The 19,735-nt window shown below is 34.2% G+C and overlaps 1 protein-coding gene across 6 annotated transcripts in view; it reads left to right on the top strand.

Moving 5' to 3' along the window:
- The first annotated feature begins 1,806 nt into the window (after positions 1-1,806).
- Rbsn-5 (Rabenosyn-5) overlaps positions 1,807-19,735 on the top strand; it is a 43,739-nt gene continuing 25,810 nt past the window's right edge. The window contains exons 1-5 of one of the 6 annotated variants that reach the window (XM_076501366.1): positions 2,184-2,317; positions 4,011-4,110; positions 8,768-9,001; positions 10,184-10,321; positions 19,177-19,317. In XM_076501366.1, the coding sequence (XP_076357481.1) occupies positions 8,830-9,001; positions 10,184-10,321; positions 19,177-19,317 (451 nt within the window). In that variant the 5' untranslated portion in view covers positions 2,184-2,317; positions 4,011-4,110; positions 8,768-8,829. Of the gene's footprint in view, positions 2,318-4,001; positions 4,111-8,767; positions 9,002-10,183; positions 10,322-19,176; positions 19,318-19,735 lie in introns of those variants that run through there. The other 5 variants (XM_076501365.1, XM_076501364.1, XM_076501368.1 and 2 more) reach the window with 5 other exon arrangements.

Below are 19,735 nucleotides of genomic sequence, written 5' to 3' on the forward strand. Positions count from 1 at the left end.
CCTTCTTTGCGTGTTCTGGATGTTTCGTCTCGAGATGACGCTTGAGTTTTGATGGTTTCATTGACTCTGCACTCAGGACAGCATGGCACAAAACACACTGTGGTTTCTCGATGCCGTCGTTGGCGAGCACAGTGGTGAAGCCAATGTTGAGGTAGCATTTAGAGTATCTGCGCCGTTTAGCCATGGACACAACTCACCTCTACTGCTTACTTATCTCCTTGTTAAAATAAAATAAAAATGTTGAATAATGAACGCTTTGGCAGCTGTAGATCTTACACTGACTACTTGTGGGGGGTGCAGGTAGAGTAATGATGGGATAAGTATTGGGAGGGAAGGGAGCGTGGCCAGTCGCGCGATTCGTCATCCACCAATCAGCAACGGACATGTGACTCACGTGTCGACAGCGAGCACACACACACTAAATCACAACTAAACAGACACACAAGCATACGTACATGCGCGCGCACTCACATACTCGCCACTCAATAGTACACACATACATACATTTGCAGACACATACACATTCACACAGGCACATTCACTCACAGGCACGCATAACATACACCCATAATATCACCTAATGACATTGAACTAACGTAGCACACGTTTTGCTTTGCACCGAAACAAAAAAAAATGTAAGAGCATGAAAATGTAATTGATGAAATAAAATTAATGTTATCCCAAGCTACTTCTAACAAGGCTACGCGACTCCCTGGGTGGTCGTGACCCACCGGTTGGGAACCCCTGATATAGATGAACTTCCAAGATTTGCGCCGAAACTACTCTTGGACCCAAAAAGGTTATGGTGACAATAGAGTGGTCTGCATAGTGCTTTCTCTACCCATACCAGCATACATATATAATTTTCTCTATAAGTGGGTTTCCTCGTCACCATAGATTGAGATGAAATTATCTATTACTCCTTTTTGCAATCAGGTGGTGGCCCGGCATGGCCTAGCGGGTAAGGCGTGCGACTCGTAATCCGAGGGTCGCGGGTTCGCGCCCGCGTCGCGCTAAACATGCTCGCCCTCCCAGCCGTGGGGGTGTATAATGTGACGGTCAATCCCACTATTCGTTGGTAAAAGAGTAGCCCAAGAGTTGGCGGTGGGTGGTGATGACTAGCTGCCTTCCCTCTGGTCTTACACTGCTAAATTAGGGACGGCTAGCACAGATAGCCCTTGAGTAGCTTTGTGCGAAATTCCAAAACAAAGCAATCAGGTGAAACAATTACACCACGATCTCACTACCAACAAATTGATAAAATGCTTCGAAAGTTAACCACCAAACAGCCATCGTTGGTGAATAGACATGAACTGATTCTGCTTCAAGATAACGCTAGACCCCATACCTCACAAATCTCCATTTCAAAATTAAGAGAATTGAAATACAAATTTTTGGAGCATCCATCATATTCACCTGACATATATCTAAATGATTATCACCTTTTTCGGCACTTGTAACTGTTTTTCTGGAACAAAACACTTACGAATTAGGATACTATTGTCGAAGCCTTTGAAGAGTTTATTATCTTCAAAACAAAACAAACAATAAAGATGGGATATTTTATTACCTCATTGGGAAAAAGAAAACAAAAACTATTGCAGCAAATGGAGCATATTTTGAATAATAAAACTGGTGTTTGTTGAAAAATATGGCGTTTTAATTTTTACCTATACAATTGGTCATATATAAAACGAACTGACATTATGTACAATTTTTGAAATCGCAGGATCAATCATTTTAATGTGAAAATAATATAAATTAACTACTATATGTACTCCCTAGTGGGATAACTGTGCACTTTAATTTTTGGGTATGAGCATATGACGGGTGTAGTATGTGGGCGTTTTCTGTTTGCAGCTTAAAAGTTATAGAACAGCACTGAACTGAACATATAACGACAAGGGTGACTGTTTTCTCGTACAATGTATTTATATTATAACCAAGTTACTTTGGTGAACATACAGTTTTGATAATTTAATATATAACTTGTTATTTTTGAAACGTAAAATTTCCCAACACATATAAACTATAATCTCAGTCCGATTCTGAGTGTATCATACTGTATGTTTGGAGCTGAAATGAAAATGCATAAACAGTTCATTTAAAACGTGGCCTATGTTATAAAATATATGCCTAGCGTTGTTGTATTTGTTAAAAATATAATAATATAATTATTACTAGTAATACTACTACTAGTTCTATTAGTATTGTTAAACTTGGAGCTGTACTACCAGTTCGTGCAGTTCAAATTTCTGCATTACACGTTGGAACTACTGCTACTGTGGGTGTTTTGTAATTTTCTTTCCCCATGCAGGCAAGTGTTGGACATTTTTTAAAATCTTAAAATTTTTCCTTTGACAGTTTTCCTTTATAAATAATGCTGCCATTCAGATATTTATATCTGATGACCAAAGTTAAAATTAGTATTTTAAAATGTCATATATTTAGAATTGTTTCTTAGTTTATTTGGAGTCTGTACTATAATCTGACACATTAATAGTTGGGGTGTTTTAAATAGCCTGGCATTTAAGCTGCAACATCTTACAATTTTTAACTAAACAGTATTAACATGTTTACAATTATCATGTAAAATAACAGGATATAACTACTTCATGTTTTTCAAACGATGGGACAAAATCCTTTACCATTATGGTGAATTTAAAGTTCTGGATCAGGAGCAGTTACTAGAAACAATGGTCTAGAATTTTGGACTGTTGTTTGGCATGACAGGATCACACATAGTGCATTTTACTCATGTTAGCATTGGTGTATGCCTCATATAAATGAGACTGGGAGTGATTTTTGGCTTAGTTAAGTGCCAAAAAATCTTTAATATTTTTTTAAACTTTCACAGTCTCAGTATTCATTATTAGGTATTACCAGGTGGCTATTCAAAACAAGCAACATAACACCACAAGAAAATTTTGAATTGTTTTGCATTGTGTATGTGTGATACTATTTCCATGTAGCATCTCTTGATTGTCAGCATTATGGAAATGTTTGGATACAAACAAACCACAAACCAAACATTTTTTATTGATGCATAGAGTTAAATCAGGTGATAAGAAAATTAACTTAATAAAGAATTAGGTGGTGAGAGAATTAGTTGAATAAATAGTATTTCAAAAAAAACTGTATAATAAGTCTTCTCTTAACATGAATTTGGCAGTGTCTTGAATTTATTGGTTGAAACGTTTAAGGACATCTTTGGGTAGTTTGTTTGTTTTTATGGGGTTGGGGCAGTTTGGGCTTCATGATAAATCTTTCTTCAAACTGAAATGCAATCTTTCAGGCCTGAATTATGTCTCAAAATGGAGTGTGAAAGATTTTGCAGCACAGTGAGAAATGGCAGATGTAATAATAATTTAAACCATCACTAACAAGTTCTTAAAATTGATTTTTTAAGAGGATTTGTTTTGAGAAAAGAAAAATGTAAAAGTATGTTAAAATAAAGCTATAAATAAAATTTCAGAGCATAAAAATAACCTCTTTCAGTAGCTATGAACGTGATTATATTCTGGCTTTGTATTGAAGCTTGGACACCTGAAAATTTGACATTTTACATAATTATTTGAAGTTTTGCTTTGTAAGCTGAACCTTGAAGCAAAGCTATTTACATATGGCTTGTAATATGGTAATTAAAAAGTGTTTTAAAATCTGATCTTTTAAGAAGTGTTTATAAAGATACTGTTAGCTATACAAACTCTTGAAGTATAACTGTGTACAATTTGGTGTGCATATCTAGAAACTGATATCAACTTGATTGGAAAAGGTTTATAGGAATGTTTTAAGAATGATTCAAGAGATGGAGCAGTAATCTTACAGGTATAGGTCAATATCGGTTAGTTTCTTTTGAGTAAAGAAGGGAAAGAGGTGATCTGTTGAGGTTTATGATAAAGGAGTTTGTTTTGTGTTATGTTTTAAAGGTGATAAGATAAGTGAACCTAAGTTTAAGATTTGGAGAGACAGTATGTGCTTCAGATGAGGTAGTTTTATATACTTCACAGGGTCAATGACTTGAGAAATTAGTTGTCTTTGGTAATAGTGGAGGCTAGCATCTTAAAAGGGTTTAAAAGAGGAATTGATGATTTCCTAAAAAAATAAAAGGTGGGTTTAATTTGTTACCTTCTTTTTCTTTAGGGGAGTGTATGGAGACCACATTAAAGAACTAAATGGTCTGTTTTTGTGTGTGATATGTTTTCATGTTTAGTTTTACTTAGATTTATCAATAAGTTGAGTTTGAAATAAGTAATATTTCATATCTCAAGGGCAGATGCATAGAAACAATCTTGAACTAAATATGAACTTGTTATCTGAATGTTATGTTTAATATACGTTTAAAAAACGATGTTAGATGTGTTGTTCATTGTGTTACCTGTCCATATTTAGTATAATTTTGAAAAAAGTTTGGTTTATTCTACATAGTTTTACCTAGCCATGTTAAATATATGCATTAAATTACTTGTTAGACCTGCTAAAGGATATTTTATCTATTTATGGGATATTGTAAATCTGTTAAGTTTGTTATAAGATACTATATGTGAATGAATTAGCCCTATTAATTTTGCCTGTACATGGTGAGGGAACGTCCCAGAGAAGGTTCTGTACTTTCATTTTATATCCTGTAGGATCTAAATATCCATCCATGTTTGCCATGCATGGCAACCCATGAAGGGGAGGAGAGGATCCTGGTGGTTGAGAAGTTCAACTCCAACACACCACTTTGGCCTTCATTTCCTGTAGATGGGTAGCCAACCACCAGGGTCAGTCAGCTGGTTCACTTGAGCTAGGGTCAACCGAGTACCAGTGTTGTGGATATTGTATCTGATGTTGGTGTTCAGGTATAGTTCTCATGAAACTCTCGCATTGGTGCAGTGTCCTTATTTGGCAAAACATACCAAACTCCTCTTGAAAATGAAACCCATTGGGGATGTACTCATTGAGTGGAACTTTGAATTCTTCCTCTAGAAGAGTTATAGTTGAGAAGAGTTTAAAGAACATTCCCGAGTCAAAGATCCTCACTTGTTTCTCCAGCAAAGGTATTTCTGTGGTGCAACAAATCTCCACTCGCAAAGATGGAGTTATGGTACCTACTAATGTTCTGATATTGACATTTACATTACCACATCCTCCTGCCACAGTCAGAGCAGGCTATGTGAGCTGTAAGGTATGGTCATGCACTTCCAACCTTCTCAGATGTTTCCAGCATTTATGGTTCAATCACTTAGAAACATCATGTTGTGGTTCTTTAATATGTGCTCATTGTAATGGCAAAGACTACGTTTACAAGTGCAAACTGGAACCACACTGTGTTAACTGTAGTGGTCCACACCCCTCTTACTCTATTTCTTGTCCTAAATTAGTGGAAGAGAAAAAGGTGCAACACTTGAAGACTATAATTAATGTCTCCTTCGCAGAGGCTCAGAAGTAATTGCTCTCAACTTCATCTTGGACATGCTGTTGCACTTCATTCCACTGCCACAGTGGGAGTGCAGACATCTCTCTGTGCTTCCAGCAGAGTCTTTTGCAAAACATCTGAGGAATCTTTTGTTCTCCATGAATCTATGTCTACTTCCATCTGTCCCTGCCACTCATTCCAGTGACTGCCTGATTTCACTTCTTTTGGCTTCAGGTTTGGGTGTTTCATTGAATCCATCCTCTTCTGCAGCCCTGAAAAGTTAAACGACCATTCATTTATGCCTTTATTCATTGGAATCTTTGTCCACAGACAGAGACCTTCCTACTCAACCCAGGGCAAGATCTGTGGAGGCCAACAGACCTTTGTATAATAAAGAAAAAAAAACCAAAAACAAAATGCCTTCCTGCCCTATTCTCCTCCAAGTAAATAAAAATGGCCACTCTAAACCAGTGGAACCATGGGGGTTTTCATTGAAATATAGATGACATTAAGGATTAGATTGATTCTTACCATCCCATTTGTCTTTTCTTACAGGTAACATTTCTGAAACCTCTCAGTACGGTCACCCTTCAGCAGTTTTCTTTGTACAGAAATTACAAGTTGTGTGATGAACAAATTTGTGGTGGGATGGTACTACTGATTGATCAGCATGTGCACATCCTGTCTTTGTCTCTTGATACATCCTTAGATGTTGTAACTATTTGTTTTCTTGAGTCATATCATCACATTTTGTTTTCTCTACTTGGCTACTGAAGAGACCTATAATCAGTCAGACCTTGATACCCTCATTGACCAGTTACTGTCTCCCTTTTTAATCCTGGAGGATTTTAATGGACATAATCCCAACTGGGGAGGTGCTGATATTGATGGGAGGTGTCGTTTCAAAGAGCATATGCTCTTGAATCACAACCTTTCTCTCTTCAATACTGGTACTTATACTTATTTTCGTGCACCTAGTCAGTCTTTTACTGCTACTAATTTCTCGGTCTCTTCCCCTTCACTTTTCTCTCACATTTCGTGGAGGGTTAACAGTAACCCATGGGCCAGTGATCATTTTCCTTTCATTTTGAGAGAGACTGGTGGTGGTTGATGCTACCTGACCCGAGCTCATCGATGGAAGTTGGACCAAGTCAATTGGTTCTCTTTAACTGCTCTCTCAGAACTTGATCCTACCAATGTCTGTAAGTCATCGATAGATAACTGTGTGGCAGCAGTGACTGATTGTATTGTCCAGGCAGCTGCTCAGTGTATTCCTAAAATCTTGACATGTTTTCCACAGTATCCTTGTCCTTGGTGGATTTTTGCCTGTCACATGGCAAGAAAGGCTCAAAAATGAGCTAGGGATACCTTTCTTAGGTATTCCACACTCTTCAACCATATTGCTTTTCAACAGGCCCATGCACGTGCTCGGAAGGTCAAATGTCAAAGGCAGAAAGAATCTTGGATTAAATATACATCTAGCATATCTTCTACCATCAGTTCCAAAGTTATATGGGACAAGATGCAAAAGGTCAATGGACAGTATACTTCTGCCCATTTTCAATCTTGCTGGTTTCCAGAACATTGTCAATATTCACAGTGAAAGCTTTTTTCATGCACCTAGCACTTCTGCTTCATTTCCTTTCTTCTTAGCTATCATGACATAAGCAGAGCAACTGTCTCTTACCTATTCTTTTATAGATTGTTTAGGAAGAGTATTCATGATGAAACTTTGTAGAATGGATGGTAGCTGCCTGTTGTGAAGACAAGTGTAGAGGGTGACATTTTGAAAGTCAATTCAACAGAGATTCCAGATTAGAGGTGAGAAACCTGTGGCTGTCATTGATTGAATCTACAGGAAATCTCTCCTCTAATCAGAAACAGTGATAATCCAACCAATCATAACATGCTCTCCACAATCCACCAGGACACTAAAAGACAGACAACACCTACACACACACTGACCTTAAGACAGAAGGTGGAAGACTTTCAAAACATTGTCCTCTATACTTGTATCTCCACAACAGGCAGTTGCTGTCCATTCTACAAAATGCCTCTTACCTTTTGGGCTGATCGTCTCTATGACTATAGTTGACCCTTCACATTAGCAAAACTCAAGCTTGTTCTTTATCGGTCTGGCAGTACATCAGTTGAGCCAGATTATATTCATTATAAGATGGTGCACCATCTCTCTCCTGCTTCTCTTGCTATTCTTCTCATTATTTTTAACTGGATCTGGCAGGAGAATATTTTTTTTTGATGCTTAGTGACATGCTATTGTACTCTCATTTTCTAAGCCTGGGAAGGATCCAAAGATTCCTTCAAACTACTGTTACATTGTTTTGATAAGCTGTCTCTGTAAGACTGTAAAGAGGATGATTAATGCTCTTCTTGTTTGGTTTTTGGATCAAACAACCTCTTACTCACTCATTGTGGGTTCCAATGACACCTCTTCACCATGGACCGTCTGATTCGACTTAAAATGTGAATCAGGGAAGCCTTTCTCAAGCAACAACATCTTATTTCTGTATTTTTTTTACCTTGAAAAAGCATATGATACAGTGTAAAGGTGACACATCTTGTGACACTTCCACTTGTATGAGTTGCATGACCATTTAGCCATTTTTATTAAACATTTTTTAATGGACTGGGTATTCCATGTGGGTTTGACACTTTTCCACTGGAACTTGGAGTCTCTCAGGACTGTGTCTTGAGTGTTACACTTTTCTTTATAAATATTAATGCCATCAGTGGACAATTCCCCCCTACAGTTGCAAACAGTCTCTATGTAAAGGACTTCCACAACTTGTGTCAGTTGTTGAGCGTGAGGTCTATTTAATGGCAGCTACAGACTCCCCTCAATTGCTTACTGAAGTGAACCACAGCAAATGGTTTTAATTTTCTCACTCCAAAACTGTTTGCATGCACTTCTGCATTGGTGTCATTGGTGATGGTGACACTGTCCACCTCAGTTGTGTTTTTAAATGTTTAGAGACCATTATTCTTTTAAACTCTTTTAAGCTTTTAATTTGAAAATAGGATTTTGTTTTAGCATGATTCTTTTTAATGTATTTTTATAATTTTACTTTTTTATCTGTTGTTTGTTACAGATAGCCCAGTTGTTTTGTGCCAATAAATGCTAAAAACCCAACAAACCAACCATTGGTTTTGCAAAATTTATGAGAGATATACTTCATTACAGTCCTCTTAAGATTGTTCTGGTTTTATGTGAAGTGCTCACTCTTTTTTTTTTTAATGGGGTGTTAGATATTCTTTTTATATTGTATGAATAATAATCTTGGTAAATATTATGATTTCTATTTTTGTGCATTTATAAATAATTAAAGCAGAAAAAGTATAATCCAGTTACAGGTGACAAATGAGGAGAAATGGGTAATAGATTTTGTGGACTGAGATAAATCTAAGAAATGGCCACTTTTTTGGGATCTCATGTGGGTGAAGAGGAAGAGGTTCGGGAAGGACTATTATGTCCTATATGTCTTCAGGATCTTGGAACTATTAATCAGCTACAAGAACATTTCGATTCTGTCCATAGTTTTGAAGATAAAGATGTGCTTCAATCTTTGAAAGGCTTTCTAGGTGAGACACTGATTATTTGTTGCATAGTTCAAAAGAAAAAGAAAAATGCCATTCTTAGTTTAGTGAGGGATTTATTTAGCACATAAATGTGGTACCTAAATTTTTCACGAGTATAATTATTTAACGTATTTGGGATTCAGTTTTCTGTGGTAGACTTAATAAAACAGAAGAGTTCCATTGTGCATTTTATAAACAGCATTTATGCATAGATGTTCCAATGGTTAATTTAGTGTTATTTATAATGTTTCCGTCAGAGTTATTCCAAAAAATATTGTTCCATAAATGTAACAGTTGTACGTGGAAACTTTGTGAATACTGATGCATAGATGTTGCAGTAGTTGATTATGTTCAGTCCTAGTCCATTATGTTCTAATGATATTGAATAGCCAGTACTGATTAATATTTGTTCTAGTGGTTTGTTTTTGTGTCATTGGTGTATTGATGTTTTGTTGATAGATATGTTAAACAACAATGATCCATTGATACTACAGGGTGTTTGGAAAGTCACTGTGCACTTGTATATTTATTAACAGACATGTTTCAATATAGAATACAGGAGGTAAATATGAATGACAATTATACACAATGTTGAAAGTGACCCCCCCCCTCCCGTTGGCATCAATACAGGCCTGGATCCTTCTTATTTTGTTTCTAAACACCGCTATCAGTTGCTGGCTTGAAATAGACTGAATAAAATATGATTACAAAACTGCAAAGTGACTTTCCGAACACCCTGTATAATGTTTGATTCGTAAATAGTCTTGGCCCATTGTTGTTCCAGTGGTGAATTTAGTAAACAGTATTATACCATGAGTATTCCTACATGATCCATTGATGAATTTAGATAATAAAATTGGATTGTTGATTTTCCCACTAGTGGATTCTAGCTCACAATTTATTTTCTAAATATTTCAACATAAGAGAAATTTGGCCTGTATAAAAATGGTTTTTTGGCATAGTTTTTGTCTTCTGACAATTAAATTGGAAAATGAATATTTCATGGACAAAGCTTACTGTACAGTGATACTGTGTGATATAAATTGTATTACTGATCTATGTTTTCAGTTGTTTGCATCTTTTATGTTTTATTCTTTTATCACTTTTAATAATCATTAATACATGATTAGTTCTTCATTTTAACTTTTGGTATAGATTAAATTTGTCCAATACCTTTTTGTTTAGGGAAAGCAAAAAGAAAAATACTTAATAAGCAGGACTCACTGCTAGATGGATCACCAAGATCTTTCTATGTAGAGTCTTCTGAACCTGGTAGAAATCAACGAAATATTTATCCAGTTCTTTCTGAGCCTCAAGAGATAGGTAAGTTTATTTAAACACTACTAAGGTGGCAGTTTGCATTGTGTAAGAAAATCTTGAATTTTTTTTTAGACACGTTAAATATCAATCTTTATTTCAACTAAAAATAAAATTAGAACTATTTTCAACTGAGCCTCAGTTAGCTCTGAAATACTGAGCTTTTTGTCATTGAGTTTGAACTCATACTGTAAACATATTGTGACTCAAAATTTCATATTGTCTTTTATATCACATGTCACTTACCCAATTCTCCACTCCATCTTCCACATGAGTTAATGTGTATATATCAGGTGATATTACGAGCTTTGTCTTACTGCCATAATTTAGATTTTTTAATTAACAGTCAAGCTGCTTACATCATGATGATATTTTTTTCTTATGCATTTTTTCTCATGTTAGAATTCTGTGTGTTTATTAGAAGCCTAATTTACATAATTTGTCTATAGCTTGCAGGTTAAAATTTTTAGATTTTCAGTAGTGATAGTTCAATGTATTGATGCCACTGTCTTCTGATGTTTTTGTTCAGATGCTTGCAGAGTTGGTTTCATTTGCTAAAGTGCTAGCCCTAATCCTGACAACATTTCAGCAGGCCTTATTTATGTTTCTTTCAAGTAGTTATATATTTTCTATATTGAACCTATTTCAATTTTGCCTGAGGATAGTTGTGTCAAGTATGGCTATTTCTGCTTGTAAATCTTCAATTACTTCTTCATTTAAATGACTTTAGGTTTGTGGATATTTTTCAAAAGTTGCTTTTTGTATTTAAATACTTCATATTATCTTTATTTCATACCTTCCCAACTTTTGAATATTATTTTCTATTAGTGAGATGGAACTTCTACTTGGATTATTTTACTTTAAATCCAGTTTCAGTCTACTGCCATGTATGATGTGGTTTGCTTTGAGATATTCTTCTTCAATACCATTATTCTCATTGCTCAATTATTTATTTTGGTGTGGCTATATATATATATATATATATATTTAAAGAAAAGCTACTTCATTTTTTTTTTGTTTGCAGGTAATTCACTTTAACCTTTTAGATGTATCTGTTGCTGTTTAGTGAATACATAATGCAGATTTACTTTCCTATTAAAAATGTGAATTGAGCACCCAGAATCAATAGACAAAGACTAATCTGTACAGATGATGATCTTAGTTACTGATTCAAATTAACCCTGGCATATTTTGGTCTTAAAATGATTTTACAGGTATACTTGATCTAATTAAACATGTTTATAAACCTGAATATACTTGAAAAATACACACCTAAATGGTTAATGTGTTTCAAGTTCAAGGGATTATCAATAGCTGGAGTTGATTAGGTTTGTAACATCTTAAATTCCTTCTGGTCATAATTTCTTCCCAGAGTTCTTTGTGTGTGATGTTTCTCAATTCTCATTACATCTAGTCCCACTTTTATGTAAGCCAGATGCCTCTCTATGACTCACTTATCAACTTTATTATTGATGACTTCATACAAATGTTTTTGGAATCATCTTACAGTTTTGTTTCTTTTTGCACGTTTTTCTTATTTGTGGAGTTAATTAGATTCTCCCCTCATTGTGGATTCCTGTACGTGGTGAGGGACAAAGTCAGTAAAAAGCTTTGATCTGGTAACATATTGGTGGAAACATCCACATCTCAACACAGTGAACTCTTGTTACATTCAAAGGCAATTGGGGGTATATCTGTAAAAGTTACACTTCATGCTACTTTAAATTCATCACAAGGAGTTAATGTTGAGAGGGATTTGAAGAACATCTCAGACATTCTTTGACATTGAGAAGGCTTATGATACACTATGGATATATGGTACTTTGCGAGACCTCTACATATATGGGTTACATGGCCATTTACCCATTTTTATTAAAAAATTTTTAATGCACAGTAGATTCCGAGTTTGTGTGGGTTCAACACTTTCCCGTTATTTTCTTCAGGAAATTGGAGTCTCTCAGGGCTATGTTCTGAGTGTCACACTTTTTAGTATAAAAATGAATGCCATCACTGAACAACTCCCTCTCACTGTTGCAAACACGCTGTACATCGACAACTTTCACATCTCGTGTCAGTCGTCGAACATGAGGTATATTGAATGGCAGCTACAGAATGCCCTCAATAGTTTATTGAAGTGGATCACAGCAAATGGCTTTCCCTTCTCTCTAAAACTGTTTGCATGCAGTTTTGCTGCCAACAGGGTATTCACCCTGATCCTGAACTCTGTATCTGTGAAGTTGTGTTGCCTGTGGTTACTGAGACTAAGTTCTTGGGGCTTATCTTTGACCATAAGCTAACCTTTATACCACACATCGAGCAGCTATGGGTCAAATGTACAAGAGCATTCAACATCCTCCGTGTTCTCTCTACCACCACTTGGGGAGCAGATTGATGTTCTTTGCTAAAGATATATTGTGCTCTTATTCATTCGAAACTCGACTGTGGATCACTGGTCTGTGGCTCTGCCAGGACCTCAGCTTTAAAGATGCTTGACTCCATTCGTCATCAAGGACTTTGGCTCTGCACTGGGGCTTTCTGCACTTCCCCAGTTCAGAGGTTATACATAGAGTCTCATGAACCTTCTTTGCACCTCTGCCATTTGCAACTCTCTTTACTATATGCTTCAAAACTTTATTCTTTACCAAAGCATCCCATCTGGATGGGCCATGCTTTTTCAGACCGGATGGTCTGCCATTGCTCCTTTTGGCTTTTGTATCCAGGTGCAGTTAGATGAAATGGGCTTGTCCTTGTATATCTTTGCTATATCTACTGGTCAGCCCATCTCACCATGGCTTCTTACAGACCCAAATTGTGACCTATCTTTAAGTCATGTGAGAAAAGTGTACACTCCTGATTGGAAATACTGTCTGCTCTTTGCTGAACATCTTTTGAACCATCCTTCCACTCCTATTTATACAGATGGTTTGAAATCAGGTGACTGTGTGGGCTGTACCATGGTTTGTTGTGGTTTGGTGGTTGCACGCAGAATCCCCTCTATAGCTTCTGTGTTTACTGCTGAACTGTATGCCATTTCTCTCGCCCTGGATCACATGGTAGCTAAGCAGTACTCAAACTGCCCGATTTATACTGACTCGCTTATTTCTCTGTTGTTCCTGGAATCGCTTCACGTTGGTTCACACTGTGTTCTCACTTATATTCAAAACCGACTGTCCCATTTCTCTTTAACATCTACTTCTTCCAGTTTTTCTGGATACCAGGCCACGTTGGTATTCGCGGGAACAAGCTTGCTGACACTGCTGCTAAGTCTATCTGCTCTGGCACTGTCACTGCTGTGCTTGTCCCATACATGGACTATGGTCCTGTATTCAAGACTCGGCTCCGTGCCAGCTGGCAGTCTACTTGGAGTGAGCAACAAAAAATAAGCTTTTCCAAATAAAACCCTATATTGGACTTTGGCCGTCTTGTTACTATAAGGATTGGAAAGAGGAATTTGTTCTAACTGGACTATGCATTGGTCACAGTTTTTTTAACTCATCATTTGCTTTTATCTGGAACTAATGTACCAGTGTATAGTTTGTGCAACACTTAGATCACAATAAGCCACATTTTACATTCTTGTCATTGTTATGATTCACAATGATGGCACCATTTTAAGCATGTTCTGTCCCAAGGTTTGTCCATAACGATAGACAGTCTTATTGGTGATGGTGACACTGTCCACCTTGGTAATGATTTTAGTTTTTTAAAGGCCGTTAATCTTTTTAATGCCATTTAAGTTTTTTAATTTATACATTACATCTTTTTAATGTGGCTCCCTTTTAAAAATCATAGTTCATCTAGTTCAATTTGAAATCAGAAACTGACAGCAACATTAAGTAAGTCAAAACCAGTACGGGAAAGGCCAACTTCAGGTGACTGAGGGTGGTTTTTGTACTTACCTGTTAGTCTTTCTGGCAAGTTATGATTATTATAGTCATTCTACAGAAAGCCCTTTGCAATTGTATTACTGTAGTTTTTCTCTTAACGTTGTAGACTAGATGTAAACATTGGTTTTATGCTATTTATTTATTTTTTAATTTTGTTTTGTTTTACCTTAATTTCCTTTTATGAATTTTACTGAATATACTTTTACCTTTTTACCAGATGTTTGATGCAGATAGCCTAGCTGCTTTGTGCCATAAAACACTAAATCAACAAACCAACCAACCAATTAATCAGATTCTTTACTTTGATTTTATTTTTATCATTTATGGGATCTTTGCCTTTACATGGAGTCTGTTTTTAGACTTGTTGTTTGTTGTAATTTCTCCTTCCATTATTTATCTGTATGTGTGGCTCATTCATAGTATCCCATTTTAGATTTCTCTCTCTTTTTCCTTTTTTTTTTTTTTTTTTTTTAACTCTTAATCTGGATCTTTTCACCAATGCATCTTTCCAGGAATAGGCTAATCTGATGGGGGGATCATTATCTCCAAGATCTTAATTTATGTATTTATCCCATTGTCAGGTACTTATTATTGGGGTTTGGGTTGTTCCACATGCATGTCAGGAGTTTCTGCTCTTGTTACACCACTGCTGAGTTCTTATACTCGCAGGCATTTTAACCATGATGACATATATTAACTTACTGTCACAGCCTTTATTTGCTGTGGTTTATTTTTGGCTTCGTTTACATCATGTGTTTCACTGAGCTGGTCTTTTGTTGGTTGTTTAATGCCAATGTATCACCATCTTGTGATGTTTTACTAGTATCTCAGCCCATCTCCTGTAGCAGTTGATGCTTTCATCCCATCAGAGAGGATGTTTCTTCTATGCTTATTCTCCATCTTTCTAGGACATTGACAAAGATCAGTTAGTGTCATTGTCCAGTTCTTACTAATGATCCACCTTTCGTCTTGTCTGACTTAGAGGAATTTTGTTTCATTATTTTTTATGCATCTTTGACAGTGATGTTTCTCACCTCCAGCTTCTCTGATGACTCTTAAGTAGGTTCTTGTTAATGGAGCTGGTTTTTCTTCATTTGGAAGATTGAATGTTATCACACTCTTCATTTTCTGAAGTTAGTGACTGCAGACATTGGTTCCTTATTTTTCTCTAACTTATTCACCATTGCCTTTTATTACCGTAAATGCTAGGTGCGTCCTGTTATCATACTTTTTCCAGTTCATTATGTTCTCAGTGGAAGTCCAATTTGGCCTTCCGTAGCATTGCTTCTAGTTAGAACCTTTGCAACTTATTGACTTTATTATCTGAAATGTATTTTGTAAGTAGCTTCATGATGGAGCCATTCAGACATTTTTGCTTTTCACTCTTTTATAATACAGGCTTGATCTATAAGACCAACCATGAGTCCTCTTTGTATGCATTTAAAGTCTTTTTAGATTTCATTCTTCTAACATTCAATATACTGTGTATATTTTCACAAAATTTGGTGTCAGCCTTTCAGTTAATATAGTGTTTAACATACAAAAAATATCATATTTTTAGTGAAGTATTTTTAACAAAATATTTATTTATGAATATATTGAGTAGTTATTTTGAATAGTTCATGTATAAAGTAATTTTCATGTTAAAATTAAAATTACTTTATCTCAAAAATTTCAAATTTCTTTTATGTCTTCCCTGAGTCCTCTAAATGTATTTCAAATGTTTTTTCAGTAAAACTTTATACTGTTATCTTATCTGCCCTATCTCAAAATCAAATTTGTCAGTTTAACTGATCTCATCTTAACCACTAAAAAAAATTTGAAATAAATCTAAATTATCCTTTCTTTCTTTTAGAATGACTTCATATTGTAACATGACACAACATTTGTTTATCCTAATTATCTCTTAGTTTGTAACAGTATACATTAATTTATAATTAAACTTTATTGTTTTATTGCTCTTTGAAACATGTGTAACTATTATCCTTGCCATAAGAAGTTGTAACTCACTTAGGGCACATGCAGCTCACTTTATGCTGTTGAATTACATTGCTCATGAGCTACTACAACTAGTACAAGCAACTTGCATGCATGCCAAGTGAAACTTTTTTATTATTATTTATTTTATTCAATCAGATGTTAAATAACCTAAAAAGATCACTGTTTTACATTTTAGTTACTTTTATAGTTATATTTAAAGAATAAACATGAAAAACAAGAAATGTACTTATGAATTTTTTTTTCTCACTCTTGGTTGTTGAAGAGTTAACCCTAATATTTTTATACTACTATTTGTTTTGCAATTAATCATTTTCGTTTAATTAAATAATGCACCAAACAATATAGATTAATAACAAGCAAAAAGTAAACAAATTCCCTTATCTCTCAAAATTTTTTCTGGCTTTCTAACTATGTAATAATATCATTACAAATTCATATAAGTTAATTGTTAACTTTCTCACGAGAAACGTATTAGTACTCTGAGTGAAACTGATATTTAACCATTCATAACACAATGTTAAACAACATGTAACTTAATAGATGAAAAGCTTGATTTTCTATTGGTTATAGGTAATTCATAATTAAACATGAGATAAAACAATTAATGAATTATGAAATAGGAGATTTGACATGTGAGTGTGACAGGAGAGGTCTGATTGTCTATTCGATAGCTCTGTAACCAAAGAAAATTGAAGACTGTAATAAATGTGGTTTGTCTGAGTAGTACCGATTTTATAGAGTAATTTATATTTAATTTTGTACTTTTCTGAAGGCTAGTGGATAAAATAGGAATGATGACGTGCTAAGAAAAAATGTCACATGTCATTTTAGGGGAGATTCGGGATTTTTAAAAATATTTTCTTGTAGAACTAAGAATTTAAAACATGTACTGTTAAAATATAGATTATTAGCTAAGATTTTATGCTATTCTAATTGGTATAGCATAAACAAAAAGTAGCTTAACATTTTAAATGTAAGACATGAAAACTGTCTTGCACAGTAAAGTATATTCATGACAGTAGGGTTAATGTTTTTCTTCTCAGTATTTTCAAGTGCAGCTATGTGATAATGTTTTTTCTAACTTGTTTTTCTGTTATACCACAATCTGTGAACTATATCTGAGAGTATGATTGACCTACAGTTAAATATGTCACTTGTTTCTCAATTTTTGTATATTTAAGTGGCAAGTTAGTGCCTTGCTGACAGAATGCATTTGTTGGATTTTCTTATGTGGTCTTGTCTCTTATAAAGATTTGTTTTTTTTTTACTACACTTTTCTCCTTTGAATTTATTTTGATTCTATACATGTGTTTGATTACAATTTCATTTATGAATCAGATTGATGATCCAGTAATACTTGTGTCTCTCTCCAGCTTTTTCTTCAATCTCACCATGTGTATTCTAACCATTAGTATTACATAGGTGTGTCTGCTTTAAATTTTATTTTTATAGAATTAAAATGAAATTTAGATGTGTGTATATATATTTTAACTCATTCCCATCCACCTCTCACACATTTATGAGATATGTGGTCTCAACCATGATTAAAAACTATGAAGTTCTAATTATAAGTGCACTCGACATGCAAACACAATTAGTCATGCAGATGGTAGGAAAGTAAAAAAAAAAGTAATTTGATATACAATTTGCATTGCATTAAGAGTGTTCAGAATTTGTCACACACCTTTTGATACCATGAAAGCAATCTAATGAGGAAAAAGAGTTTTGTATTTCAGAGGTGATTTATATATGTGAAATTAATTTTAATTCTAAAAATATAAAATTTACCATAACTGTTGTTTTTTCCTTTTTTCAAATTGTATTGTTTTAGAATAAATTTTCCTTTATTCAAACATGTGTTGTCTATTTGGTATATAAACCAAATGCCACAGTTTTTCCACTTCTCTTGGAGTGTCTATTTAGTTTGCAGCTTTCTTATCTAATGCTGTTATCTTTTTTATGTGTTTTTAAGTCACCAGTGAAGTGGTTGGGATCTAGTTTATTACTTTTTTCATTACAACAGCACTTAACACTGATAGAAAAAATATTTTTTTAACATTTATGTAGTGGAATAATAGGTTAAAATTAAAACATAATGAATATTAGAAAGCATTTGACAGCTGTTATTTAGTGATTCAGTTTGAAGATTGTGATTATTTTTACATATGGAAAGATTGAAACAGTTTTCTTAAAGGAAGTGTTTTAATTCCACTTTCACATATTTAAATATAAGAGAAAAATTAATAAAATTGTGTAAATTTAGTGTAAGTATAACACTGATACTTCTACGAATATAGTGATTGTGTAGTTCAGAGGTGTTGCTCACCTCTCCACATTGTTACATGTAAGGGTAGGAGTTTCATTCAAAGGCATAGATATTAACTATCTGTTCTTTAGAGAGGTGAGCATCTATAAGAAACAAATTTTTACGTGAGAAAAATGTTACTAGTTATTATATGTTTTAGTGTAACTGTAGCAATAGTTCTGGTGAAAACCCTAAAAGACACTGTTTTTATGAACACTGTATTTTTTGCTTTAATAAAATATTTGTCATAATTTTGCTAAATCAAAGCAATGCATTGGAACAAACTGTGGAATTTACTTGACTTCCTAAATTGAACAGATTGGATATGACTTGGTTATAGTCACATGTTATGTGTTAATCTCATACCACACCAGCTACAAACAATTATTATCAATCTATACTACTGATTGAAGATCTTATTTTGATACAAATACAATTTTTTATTGTAACTTACCATAATATTTTATCTCAATTTTTCAGTCTGTGTTAAAGGAAATTTATGAGAATTTATTTAATCTCAAGCTTTTGACATTAATAGAATATTAATAAATTTAACAATTTAGGTATATGTACATATGTATAACTTTAAGGAATGTGTTGTTTTGGAACTCTCTAAGCTACAGTGGATTTAGTTGTTGTTTTTAAATTATTTGCCTTCTCTTTTGAAGGCATCATATCACGTCACACAGATTATTTTAAGAAAATTCGAGACACAAAAGTTGATAGGTATGTCATTGAAACCAACAAGTTGCTGATTAGACTTGATAAACTCATCACAGATGCTCCAGTGGATCCTGAGAAAAGAAAAGGTGAGAATTGATTATAAATCAGTTTATAATTTGCAGGTCTTGATGATGTTTACACACCTTAAAATATTTATTCTGAAAATTAAAAAAAAAAGGCACTGAAATTAGTCTATGATCAGTGATTAATTAATTCACCATAATTTGCAAAAGGTAATCACCTTTAATACATATTGAATTTTATTGTAACTGTTTCTCTCTTTAAACTTTAAAACTTATGATTAAAAATTCAGAAATTTGTGATTTGTTTAAATAATATCATTTTAGTGTTTTCATGCATTTTATTTTATTTTTTAATGGAATAAAATTTTATTAATATAGGAATTAATTTTTTTTCATATTAGTTTGAAACCTTTTTTTCCTGTAAACTTTTTTAATTTTGTTGTATGAGAAGTAAATGAAGGATTATTATTACACTTGATAG

The sequence above is a fragment of the Tachypleus tridentatus genome, chromosome 5 (genome assembly GCF_004210375.1).
Source record: "Tachypleus tridentatus isolate NWPU-2018 chromosome 5, ASM421037v1, whole genome shotgun sequence".
NCBI classification, from domain to species: domain Eukaryota; kingdom Metazoa; phylum Arthropoda; class Merostomata; order Xiphosura; family Limulidae; genus Tachypleus; species Tachypleus tridentatus.